The sequence below is a fragment of the Pyrgilauda ruficollis genome, unplaced genomic scaffold, assembly GCF_017590135.1.
Source record: "Pyrgilauda ruficollis isolate IOZ18807 unplaced genomic scaffold, ASM1759013v1 scaffold116, whole genome shotgun sequence".
Taxonomy (NCBI): Eukaryota; Metazoa; Chordata; class Aves; order Passeriformes; family Passeridae; genus Pyrgilauda; species Pyrgilauda ruficollis.
In genome coordinates, this window is record NW_024509877.1 from 1,036,118 (window position 1) to 1,049,232 (window position 13,115).

Below are 13,115 nucleotides of genomic sequence, written 5' to 3' on the forward strand. Positions count from 1 at the left end.
ATAAATGTAATAACAGAACTCTCTGAGAAGGATTTGTAAAACAGTGCTTGGAACTCGATTTTAAGTCTCTTCCAACCCAAACCATTCTATGATTCTCTGAAAATGAGTGTACTCACAGTAATTTTGTAATGTGTAAGAATAAAGTGTCAGTATAGAACTATCTGTGGACTTAATGTAAAATATGTGTATTCATTACATAAAGACTTGACTGCTGTCAAAAGTAGAATTTTTGTCTCTGGAGACCTGTGTCACTTTTGAAGAGAGCAGCAATCTTAATTTGTTCAATTAAACATTTGATAAATGATGACAGTTCAAGGCTCTTGATTCTTTTAGCTTACCTTCTCTTAAGTGATCAAAGTTCTTTGTTTCATAACCTACGGAGGTGACAGTAACGCACTCAATGTCATGCTTAAAGAGCTACAGAACTGTAAGAAAAGTTCTTACAAGGCCAGCTGCATGACCTTTTTACTCCTTCTCAGTTCATATGAAAAAGCAGACCAGGTGTGCCACTAAATCTGTGGGTAGATCCATCCTTGTCAGCCTCCTTTGTTTGAAATTTAGGGCATCAAGTGTGCAGTGCTCCAGTGGTATTGCTTGGAAAAGCTTGCTGGTGTCATGCAGTGGGAGAGAGGGAGTGGAGTCCTAGGGGTTTCACCAGAATAGTGGGATGCTTGAGAGGTGTGTGAGGGCAGACAACTGCATTGGTGTCAGTCTTCAAAACGATCAGTTTTTTGCTTGGAAAGACAGAAGCAAATAGGTAAATGAATCTGAAAGTAAGGAAGATGAAAGAGTGTGGGGAAAACAGAGCAGACACGGTATATTCATAGGCAAGGTTTGACTAAAGATGATGAGAGTGCTATAGAATCTCTTATATTTAATATGTTGTATGTAGATACTTTACAGAAATCTACAGAAAGTTATCAAAGGCAATGGATTTGCAGTCCCCTGGGATGTTTCATGTTTCATTGATTTGTTCTCATTTCATTTACTCCATTTTTCTTTCCTTATGCACCTTTTCTGAAAAATCAGTTTACCTTGTCTCAATCTTTCCCTTCTACTCACCTTCTCTTTTACCCTCCCGCTGCTCCAGTCTGTTGTTCAGCTACTTGATTAGGAGTATGCAGTATTTATTTTTCTACTGAAGAGGCAAATAAGGACTGGGGAGCAAGACTGATGAATCAGTGAATGTCTGATGCTAGAGAAGCTCATGACATATAGGCTTAATGAAGGGTGCAGGATTTAAGGTAGGAATAGGAGCTATGCTGTTTACAGGCAACATTTTGTACCTTTCAGGAATGCAATGTTATTTTCTATGTGCTTATCTAATGCTTAAAAACAACTTCATTTGCTGCATACTAAAATATATCTTCACTTTTTATGTTGTAGACATTTTCAGATTTTCTGTTAATGGAGTAGGCATACAACTGATGCAGAAATTCTTCCATATGCTGAACTAGCAAAACACTTTAATTATGTGGAATTGTTCCCTTTACCTCAAATTTCTCTAATCCTCATTTTTTGATAATCATGAAAATGCCATTCTTTTAGAATTTGAGTTGAGAAGTATGGTGGGCATTAGACCCTTGGATCCCAGTAGAACTCTCCTCACCTTTAAAAAAGTACACAGATTTAACAGCATAACTTGCAAGGTGGCCTGTTAGTGAGGCAGATTGTTATTAACAAAAGATTATGTTAGTCTAAAAATTGAATACATTTTTATGAAACTTCTCAAAATATTTTTTCTAGCTTAAATCCATATTGAAACTTTCAGCCCACTTAAAGGCTGCTAAGAAAGTTCTGTGACAACAGAAAAGCACACTCATAACCAGCAAAATTAATTGCTGCTATCAAACCTAAATTTAAAAACAGAATATTAGATGTACTTAGTTGCTTATCTTTATACTGTAGCTTCTCAGTATAATTGAGATGTTTGGATAAAATAATTTTTGTGGTAATTGAAAGGCCAGTGCTTCAGGCCAGCAAAAATATCTATACACTTCTTTTATTTGTCTGCTGGAGTAGTAAAACCCTTCAAGTGGTATTCAACCAACAGGGAGTATGTCATTAAACCCTTGTGATGTATGCTTTACGTATTTCAAGAAATTCTGAGTTAAGATTTGCTATGCTTTCCTGCTTTATTTTATGTAACTACTTAGAAGCAATTGTGATGAACTGACAAATTGTTTCCAGTATGCAAGAGACTCAAATAACAAACCCACATCTTGAAAAGAAAATACGTTTTAAATGCTTTAATGGATATAGGGAAAATGTTCCTTGAAGAGTGTAATCAGTTAAATGTTTTTCAGTGCTTATGTAAAATCAAGAGGAAATCTTTTTCTCTCTCTCTCGTCTCACTGTTTTTCTTAAAAGCATGTCTGAAGCCACAGATTCTCTGGACTAGACATGAAGTGATTTGCAAAATGCAGGATTGCTCTCAGATACTTGTCTTTTGTAAAAGGCTGCCTAGAAATAAAAAGAACACAAGAAAAACAGATTTACTATACCAACCAAAATGGTTTGTCGTTACTTCCCGACAGGATTGTTGCTGTGAACAAGCAAAAGGTTGCCTGTCTAATTATATGTTGAGATGTCAAAATCAGTCATAATTTAGAGGAGCTAGGAAAGATGAGTGATGAAGACATCTTTTTTCACTGAAGTGCTGAGCTATTCTGGCAATTGACTCAGGTCTCACAGGTTACTTTTATTTCTACTCTATGCTTTGCTCTCATTCCACTTTCTTTCTGTCAATAACTAGATTAACTAACCAAAGCTTTCTCTTGTACAAAACTCTTGGGATAAACATTGGTGGCACAATTATGCTGTACTGATGTTTCACTGGCACTTTGGCCCTGAAGTTACCTGTGAGAGTTTGCATCGAGACATGCAAGTTTTATATTCTGACTTCTGAACCTCCTCATTGTGGCATCACATTATCATCCAAGCAGGAGTGGATTTCTACAGCAGTTGCAGCAGCTCCAGTCTCATCACAACTATTTTCTTTCCCCAAAGAAAGATCACTGTTAACATCCTCAGTTTCTTCTGAAAGACTATCAAGAATATGGTTTTTGCATACTATGGCGCTTGAAAGAACATTATTGAAATGAAGCCTTACATTTAGAGTTTGAATTCAAAGAATGAGGGTTTTGTTTTCTTTTGAAATTGCACCCTTAATGGAATGTTTTAAAGAATTTTGTTTATCTTAAGAAGTCAAAATCTCACTGGAAACCTGAAAATATATTTATCAGGATAACATGATACTCATATATAAAAAAATTTTATCACTCTATACTTAAATGTTTTATTAACATTTCATGAACTTGTAAAGTGCACATTTTGCAGTTTGGAATTTCAAATAGTCACAGAGGTATTTTGGTCATCTCCAGCTCAAAATCTACTATATGCTGTTTTTTTGTTTGTTTGCCACAATGTATTTTTCATGTTTAAGCTTAAAATAATTCTATTGTTTTTTATGACCTTGTTTACTGTTTCATCTACTTGTATATGTTGAAACATGGTGTTCCCTACTGTTGCAGAATGAATCCAGAGAGCATATTGTTGCCTTCAACATGTTAAATTACAGAGCATGCAAAAATCTTTGGAAATCTTGTGTAGAGCATCACACATTTTTTCAGGCAAAGAAGTCACTACCTCATGAAAAAAAGATATTATCACATTATTGGACTCTGGGTTCTAGAAATCCAGCAAAGTAAGTATTGTGTGAAAGCACGTTTTGCTCTATGTTGGGAATGGGAGGATTTGTGTCAGTAGTAGCTCAAGTTGGAGTGGCAGAGTTCAGTCCTGACAATAGCTTTGTTGCAGTCTATATATGAACCATTTGACAAGTTATATGGTTGTGGTTTCACTTTCTGCAGTGTGATCTCCTTACAATAGAACTTTTCTTATAATTGCCTCAAAAGGTGTTTGGATCTAAGTTTTACTACTATTTTTTCAACTTGTTGCTTCAGTCTGAAGTATAAAAACACTGGAAAGGAAAAATGTCCTGTAGCTAATGATCCGGTAAGAGAATTTGCAGAACAGATTTGTTTTTAAGTGTTTAGCCATTAGTGTCATGTACTCATTCTGTTTAATATGTTAGGGAAATTTCTGGAGTACATCACACCAACCACTTATTACTGACACAAAGATGAAAAACTTTCTCCCATTCAGGTATTCAAGATACCCCTGTTGTGACACTTCTAATCCTTTATTTCTCTCATTGGATTCTTCTAGTTACAGAGCACTAGAAACACTAGTTTCCTAGTGTTGTCTAAGATCTAGTTACCAAGAAGTAATTCTTTAGAGCCTGTGATTTTCCTAGATGAAGCTGGGATTATTCCTCCCCATATGCAGTAACTGAGCTCTATTTTCATTAAAGTTAAGCTGCCAGTTATTGTCCAATCACATGACATTGTAAAATCCTTCTCCATTTCTTTGCAGTTGGCCCTTATTTTGGCTATCCTGTGTGACTTTTTTTTTACACTGCTCTTTTATTTTAGGGGCTTTTACATTTTTTTGACAAGTATCAGTCACAGCGATTTCTTCCATTATGTTCATTTGTTCTGTTGTTACATTTATCAGTAATGCAGCTACAAAGATGTCATGTCCTGTGTCTTCAATGTCTCATCCATCCCCTGCCAATCCTCCTGCCCCACCCCCAAAAAACATTCTGTATTGAAACATACTAAAAATATTTCATATTAATAGTGAATGAAAAAGAAAGTCTTATATCATTTTCCTCTCTGGATGTGACATTCTGGGGGGATTCTTTGACCCTTTGATGATCCGTAGACGCTCTAGAAACCTGCTTGTTCTCATGATTTTTGGTGAAGTATTTTACTGTTTTCTTTTTGTTCATGGGTAATGTGTTTTTGTGAGTTTTTTGTAGTGTGTTCTCTTAACAGTTTAACTTTACATATAATTTGTCAGACTGATTTTCTGTCTTCTATTGGATAAGCTTCAACTTCTGAATGATATCAACATGCTTCAAATGGCTTCTCAGACTTTGATGACTTTCTGACATTTCACACTCTGATGTCTCTTGATACTGCAGAAATTAATACCAAGTGCACTGGTATTGCTTATAAATGAAGCCATTAACCCCTGAGGGCAATGTAGGAATTCTGATAGAATGTTGTGCTTTCTACTGGAGTACAATTTCATGTTTTCACCTAGTACTAGATCATAGCTGGATGCTCTCTTTTCTAAATCATGGGGAAAAAAAAAGTAGTTGTACAAACAGTATTCCAATTTTATAGCATTTAAAAAACCCCTATTTTTAGATTAACTCATTTGTGGAGTGTTATGACCTTGTTTTTCCTGAAGTGGAGGTGTTGAGGTGACTCAAAGTTTGTTGGATTGTCAGGTCCTGGAGTCCTTTATTTCTTTCAAATTTGCAAAGAGATTGAAAATCCTGTTCCTCCTACAGGACAGATATATACACACGGGTATTCCACAGCCTTTGTAATGGTAAGAAAGAAAAGAGTATGAGTTCCAAAGGGTACCAGTTTAGTATCATTTCATCTTTTTACCAAACATTTTATTTTTGACACATCTGCTGCTACAGTTTCTTAATAGTCTGTAGCATACAGGACAGTTCTCATTGTTGATCTGAAATACTAAAAAATAATTATTTTCAAATAATTTCAATGCTCTGAGGCATTGTCTCTACTGAGTTCCTTACTTCTAAGGAATCTCCAGAGGGAGAATCAGTTATGGAGACACCTTCCATCAGCTTAGGATAACCTCTTTGGCCTTATTTATACCAGCAGTAAGCATGAATTTTGGGATCTACATGAGGAAGTAACTCAGCAACCATTGCTGTGAAAGGCTCCTTAACTGCAGAAGAAGCAACAGTAATTTTGAAAAGCTTTGAGTAGTTTCTATGAACTCAGCAAATTATTTTCTCAAAAGATTTAAGAACAATGGTGAAAAAATCACTTCTGAGGTCATATTTCACATATTGAAAATTTTTACTTTCTGACTTCTTTATGATTGTGGAATGCTATAAGATTTTCCATGTTCTTTTTCAAGGATGGCTCTGAGCTCATGTGGAAGTTACACAACCAAAAAAGAGATTCTACATACTCTCTTATGAAAGGGAACAAATTTTTGCATTGTATAAATGAAACAAACACAGACAAACCAAACCACAAAACCAAATGTGCACACAAAAGCTCCACTGACCAGAACGTGCAGTCCTGGAGGTTTTAAGATTGACTCGTATTCAAGAATTATTTTCATGCAGCTTCCTTCAGCTTTGGAGGGTGTGACATTCAGGTTTTACCATCTTAAGTATCACAGGTTTTCCTATGGAATTTGTGGCTTTCTTGTTCTGTATTCTTCTATACTTATTGAGGCAGATAGCCTGGCATTTATTGCATCAGTTCAGATAGTTGCAGTACTTGAGTTACAATTTCTTATTTGCACATACCTGTGCCCTTCTTTATTCTCTTAGCTTAAGGTGCTAGAAGCATTCTATCTCTTAGGCTGCTGAGTTGTATAAATCACCTGTAAGCCTTGTTCAAGGAACAGACTGAATCACATCTCCCAGATTCTGAGAGGTAAATTCTGGACTGAACGCTGAATAACCTCTCCTAGACACATTCTCATTCCTTGTTGAAAAGCTAAAAAAATGTTTCTGTAGTTTTCACCAAGGATAGCCTCAGAAATAGATAGGAGAAAGGAAGCATCATTTCCAGATAGTACAGCCCATTCCAGAAAGGCTTTGGCAGCCTCCCAGAATGTTTGCTGAGAAATATGCTGATATTTGGCATTTGAAGGGCAGCTACTTGAATTCAGGAGATTATTTATCTTCTGTGCCTTAATTGAAATATCTAGAGACATACTCTATAAGTGATTTTGTGGTTAGGATTAGGGGTTTAAGATTAGAATTAGGGTTTAGGGTTCTGGCTTCCATCACATGAGTTATGCTGCACTTCAAGTTGTCTGTGTTGGGAAATGCCTCAACAGCCACTTGTAAAAATGAAAAGCTTATTAATGTGGAGTTCTTCGCAATGCATTTTTCATAACACGTCATCTTTTTCCAGTCTTTCCCTCTGCTCCAACTATGTAAGGCTTCTTTGAAATACATCTGTTTCTGAAGATGATGAGTAGCTGGTACCTTGTCATTGTATTCAAAAGTCTTAGAAAAATAAGATGGGTAGCATAGCCAAAAGCTTCTCCTGAGTTGATGAACTTTGTTTACTAGGCATGGACACATACATGGGTAGCTGATTGTAGTATGTAGATGCTTCATACTAAGTTTTTACTCCGTTTTCTATACTTGGAGAAGATTTTAAAGTACATTTAGAAGATGAAGGAGTTGATTTCCTTGAAAATCATGAACAAGATATATAAAATACTTCAGTATATATGAAAAAAATATGGGTTGCTTTTTCTTTTACTTATATTAGCAATAAGTAATACAATACAAAGCATGCATAAGGTTTGATTTTAGCATAATACCCACAGCTTTAGTAACATTTTTATTTTATTTTTTTTAAATGCTATGTAAAATTGAGACTTTTCAGCTCTGTAGTAAGATCCTTACTTAGCCTGCTTGCCCAGCTGTCCATTATGTACAGTTCAAGGCTTAATAGGCCAAAGATGTTTTCTCTGCAACTAATAAATTGTTTCTTCCATGAGAAATCCTAGGCCTATAAACCTAAGGGTGAGCAGCTTATCTCTCAGCTTGACTTGTGGAATGTTGTATAAAATGATGCGTAACAGTTAGTTTATCTCAATTTCAGTCTACTTAAGATTTTCTTTGTGCTGTGTATTTTGACTATTAAGATACTTTTACTGCTTTCCTGGCTGTGATTCTCATCTTGTTGCAGCCCTTCTCAGATTCTTGTCAAAAGAAGCAGTCCAGACCTGGACATCCTATTTTCCTGTCTTTTTTTTTTTTTTTAAATAATTTATCGCTGTAAGGAATACGTCACTTAAAGGTGGCTTCCTTCCACAATAGAGTGTTGTCTGGTTTAGCTCTTAATTGATGAGGCAGCCGGTAGAGGGTAAAGTTGTCCTGTGCTCAGTGAAGCTCTTGCTGAATTGTTACCCCTTTGTGAATATTAACAGGGAAGCTTCAGAACATATTACCTGTATTTGAACTGTGTTTTGTCAGGCACTCAGTTCAGTGCCAGTAGGACATACTGAATTTCCTGTTTTCCCCTCTGTCTTCTTAAACACAATTGGGTTAAAAATAATTCTCAGAAAAAGTTATTTTTACCCAGGTTTGTGATAAGCAATGTAGCAGGGATTAACAATCACTTTTATTGTCACAAATGAGGGACAGCAAATGTCTCTGTGAGAACGTAAATGCATAAGTAAGGAGGGGTAGGCACAAGGGGATGCTTTAAATTATGAAGCTGAATTTCATAAGCATATTTTATTTCATTTAAGTTTTCTATGCAAAATAACTCACATAAAGCTGTTTTATATCTTTTCAGGTCTGTAAACAACCAGTACTGCAGAAAAGTGATAGGTGGGATGGTTTGGAACCCGTCTATGAGACGATCCTTATCAGTTGAGCACCTAGAGACCAAAAGCCTTCCTTCTCGATCACCTCCTGTTACCCCCAATTGGTAAATCCATTTTCAGCCTTTTCCACACTTTCTAGCCTCCTACCATTTCTAATTGTATGTAGCAGAGTAATTATGTAGCGTATACATATATATTTAAACATTTTTATTCTGAGAATATATATGACAACAGAAGGGTGGGTGTCACCTCGACTTTAGCAAGGCTTTCATGCTGTATGCCAAAATCTTTTACCCAGGTGAAACATTATGTTTCTGGATGGGTGGTTTAAAAAAAAATGTTCAAATGGTTAGATGACTGGACTAAGAGGGGAGTTGTTAATGGGTCACACTCTACCTGGACAACAATAAAAAGGAGATGACTGCAGGGGTTGCTCTTAAGACCTGTCCTGCTTAACCTCTTTATGACCTGGAGAAGGCAATGGTATGCTTGATCATAAAGTTTGCAGATGGCACCAAACTAGGGGGGTGAGTCAATAAGCCTGGGGCCAGGGCTGCTCTCCAGTGATCTCAATAATCTGGAGAAATGGGCCAATAGGAAATGTGTGAACTTCAACAGAGACAAACATAGTGCCCTGGGAAATAAGAACCCAGTGTAACAGTATTGTCTGCAGTGCAGCTTTCTGGAAAACAGCCTGGTAATCTTTATAGGCAGAAGTGGTACATGAGCCATCTGGTATGCCCTGACAGCAAACAAGTCCAACCTGGCAGAATTGACAAGAGTTGTAGATAGTAGGTCAGTGGAAGCGGTAGCCCCTTTTGGCCCAGCATTCTCTAGATTTTATTAGAATGCTGCAGCCCTTTTTGTCTGCAAATATAAAACAGACACAAACTGGAGCAAGCTCAGCAAAGACCACCAGTTCCAAGGTAGTCAGGAGGTTGGAGCACTACCCTGTGAGGAGAGGCTGACATAGTGGCACATGTCCAACCTGGAGAAGCAAGGGTTGCCCAGATGCCTAATAACAGCCCAGAATTACTTATGAGGAGGCCAGCTACGGGGTTAGGCCAGGTTTTTCACCATTGCGTAGTGGGAGAATGGGGCAACAAGTAAGTATATGTTGAAATAAAGGAGGTTTTGTCATTATATAATGGAAAAACTGCTTCACCACGTGGACAGTCATTGCCTGGGGAAGTTTTGTGGTCTCCATCCTTCAGATTTTTTGAGATATGACAGAATAAAGCCTTAAGCAGCCTACTCTGGCCTTAGTTGACCCTGCTTTGAGCAAAACATTGGACTAGGTGACCCCCATTAGTCCTTTCCAACCAGAATTATCCTATGATTAAGATGTAATAATATAAGTTGCATTTTACAGGGGGAGAAACACAAATGAGTTCAGTGTACTGAACCTAGCAGTGTATGATTGCCTAGTATACCATACAGAATGCTTAAAAATTGATTATTTTGAATTGAGACTTACAGGCCTGGTATGAAGATTCAGATCATAACTGCAATAAGATAGAAGTTTTTCTTTTATGAAGTTACATGAAATATTCTGATCTTCCTGCTTGTGTTTGTATTCTGTATTTTTAAGGCGGAGTCCTAGACTACGTCACGAAATCCGCAAACCACGGCACTCATCTGTAGATAACCTTACGAACGAGATTAGTTATATTACTGAAACAGAGGATGTCTTTTACACATATAAGGGCTCTCCAACGTCAAAGGACAGTGATTCAGAGTTCTCTCAGAACCGTAGTCCACAGAGGAGGTAAGGTCTTCTGCAAACAGCCCATTGCCTACTTTGATTTTTTTAAAAGCACCAAACAAAAAACCCAAAGAGCTGTAGTGTGAAACAGTCACAATCAGTTGTAATGCTACAATGAGTTCAAACATACATAAGCTTTATTTTCACCAATTGCTATACTGCAAATGCTATGACACAAGATGCAAGTCAAAAGCATACCAACCCTTCATCATTAAATAATACATAGTAGTTGAGCTATTAGTAAAATTAGAACTACTACTAAGGCATGTATGTTCAAATCTATAATATCCTGTTTCCTAGTAGCTTTTGCAATGCTTTCCTACCTGTCAGAAACTCCTTTTTGTGGGGAGAAAGACGTAGTGAACTCTTTTAAGAGTTCAGTCACGTTCCACATCATCATCTCAGCCTTGTCAGTCGAAAGAGGTATTGCATTTGAGTATACACAAGAACTTCATAATGCTGGTGGTCATCCGTCTTTTTCTTCTTCAAAGGAACTGTCAATGGCTTGTCTAAAGGCAGTGTCTGCTTTTTGGCTGTATTCCTTGAGGACCTACTTTGTTTCCTCTGCAGTGCCTTAACAACTGCTAGGTTTGCTGCCAGGAGTTGGAAGCACCTGTCTTTGTGCACTCTGATTATTTGTTTGTTCATGTATTACATTATATGTATGGCTACATCCATTTCTTAATGAATATCAGATGATCACAATATCAGCTTCAGAAATAATGTATGAAGACATTAATTGTTCAGTCTCAAAAAGAAAATGGCTGCTTTAAAACTTACAGCTGGGGAGAGTGCTACGTGTTGAAATGCATGTTCCTTTGTAGCACTGCAAAAGAAAAATGGTTTTTAGTGATGCCTAGTGACTTTAAGGCGAGGTGTATTTTGAGAAGCAATGTCTTAATGGAAGTTGATAGGACTCACCTGCCTCTGTGACAATGTGCAGGAACTAAATATAGCTTTAAATTGTGATTGAAACTATTTTCTTTAAATTCTATAATAATATTATTGTGACATTATAGCAGAGAGTTTTCAATTTAAAAAAAAAAGGGAAAATTGACACGTTGTATGCATATTTGGATTTTGTCACTCTTTTGAGTATATTAAGTGTTTGGAGTTTGTCACTTCATTTTTCTATATTTCTGACTGGAAAGCAGCTGAACCTTAGTAGTACTTGTTAGTACTAATGGCAGTAGTAGCCATGGTAATACATAAAATTTAGGCCTGTAGATTTTGTGAATAGTCATAGATAGGAAACCATGTCTTTGCTGTGTTTAAAGTTTGCAGATGATACACTTTTAGAAGTATTTTCTGAGTAAAAATACTGAGAGGCAAACATAAGAAGAGATGATGAAGGTAGAAGCTATAGACAGAACATGCTGTGTTTTGTGACTGGCAAATTGTGTTCTGCCAGCTCATACATTGTAGTACTTCTTTTATTTTCCTTTTTCTTTTCTTCCCCTGTAGTTTTTCTTTCCTTCCTGTTTCAGTTATCTTATACCTACTGAGAATGGAGTGGAAATGCCGGCCTTCATGCCTTTTCTCAGACAATGAAAAAAGGATGTTCTAAATTTGAAAGTAGCACATTCATATATTTTCTGAACCCTAGTGACTGTGCTGAATCTTAGTAATAACACTCACTGTGGAGATTTTTACTGTTACTACCACATATAAATCATTGCTTTTTTTCTTACATCTTATCCCAAATGCACTATCAGTTTTTTGGGTATGTTTATAATATTTGATACTCTGCAGGTAAATTAAAAAATGCCTGCATAAATCTGAGTAATTAAATTCAATTTGTGTGTTTTGGAAGAAGAATTAAATAAATGATCCTTTGTTGTATTGACCATTAGATTTTTGTGAAGTAAAATAGTCATTAATAATTTCCTTTTTAACAACTGAGGTAAAATAGTAGCCATTAAAAAAACCTCACTTTTTCTCTACACTGAAGTTTGTTAGTCCACATTCCAGTGTTTTTCCTTTTGCAATCTTACAACAGTTATTACTTACTTCACTTCCTTTGCTGAAAGATGCAAAGTGAAATTAAGTATGTTTATGTATAAAATCTTTCTTTCCATGGAATGCTGTATTGATGAATGAAATCCTACCCTATCAGCTAAATCTGTTTTGTAAGAAAAACGTTTACCTTGCATATCCTCAGTATTAAATATGGACGTTTCCCCTGGGCTTTTGCCATACATCGAACAGGTTTAACCCACAGCTGGTTATTTTTAAAGACAGACTGATGGACTTGTCCAGGGAATTCTTTTTTACTGCAATTTTTGCTTTGTCTAGCCTGGTATAGTGCTTGAAGATTACCACTGTTGCAGGCTGTCTTGATAAAGGTACCACTACAATTTCCAAATTTGGAATAAGGAGAGACTCACAGATGTAGAGGAACAAGTCATCCTTGCTGATTTGCCTTCCCTGACACCACTGTGATCTGTATGCTACTGTGTCACTTAAGGGGAAAAGGTACAGGAAAAATAAAATAGTCATACCTGTATGTGACATTATTTCAATATCAGGTTGGGAAATTCCAAAACATCCTTGATTTATGCAGTAATAACCTTCAAATCAAACTTGGTTTTAACTGGGGCAGTAGAGTAGTTGTTTTGGAATCATGTACTTTGACATGCTTGATCTTTTATCAGGTATTAGGTTTTCTGCTGAGAGGCTGCACTGGCCATCCCCAGTGCAAGGTCTGGTTCTTGCATTGGTAGCTTTAAAAAAGAATAAAAATTAAAATGCAACTTAATATGTGTAGAATTCTTCATACATGAACTCTTAGAAGAAGCTAAAAGAATAACTCCTTAAAATAAACTTAAAATAAACTAGCCTGCCCTTTACCCTCAAGAAATAAGTGTAAATT

The 13,115-nt window shown here is 36.4% G+C and overlaps 1 protein-coding gene across 1 annotated transcript in view; it reads left to right on the top strand.

Moving 5' to 3' along the window:
• PTPN3 (protein tyrosine phosphatase non-receptor type 3) overlaps nucleotides 1-13,115 on the top strand; it is a 117,052-nt gene that overhangs the window by 69,302 nt on the left and 34,635 nt on the right. The window contains exons 12-14 of the mRNA XM_041483168.1: nucleotides 3,534-3,706; nucleotides 8,448-8,582; nucleotides 10,070-10,246. Of these exons, the coding sequence (XP_041339102.1) occupies nucleotides 3,534-3,706; nucleotides 8,448-8,582; nucleotides 10,070-10,246 (485 nt within the window). The remainder of the gene's footprint in view (nucleotides 1-3,533; nucleotides 3,707-8,447; nucleotides 8,583-10,069; nucleotides 10,247-13,115) is intronic.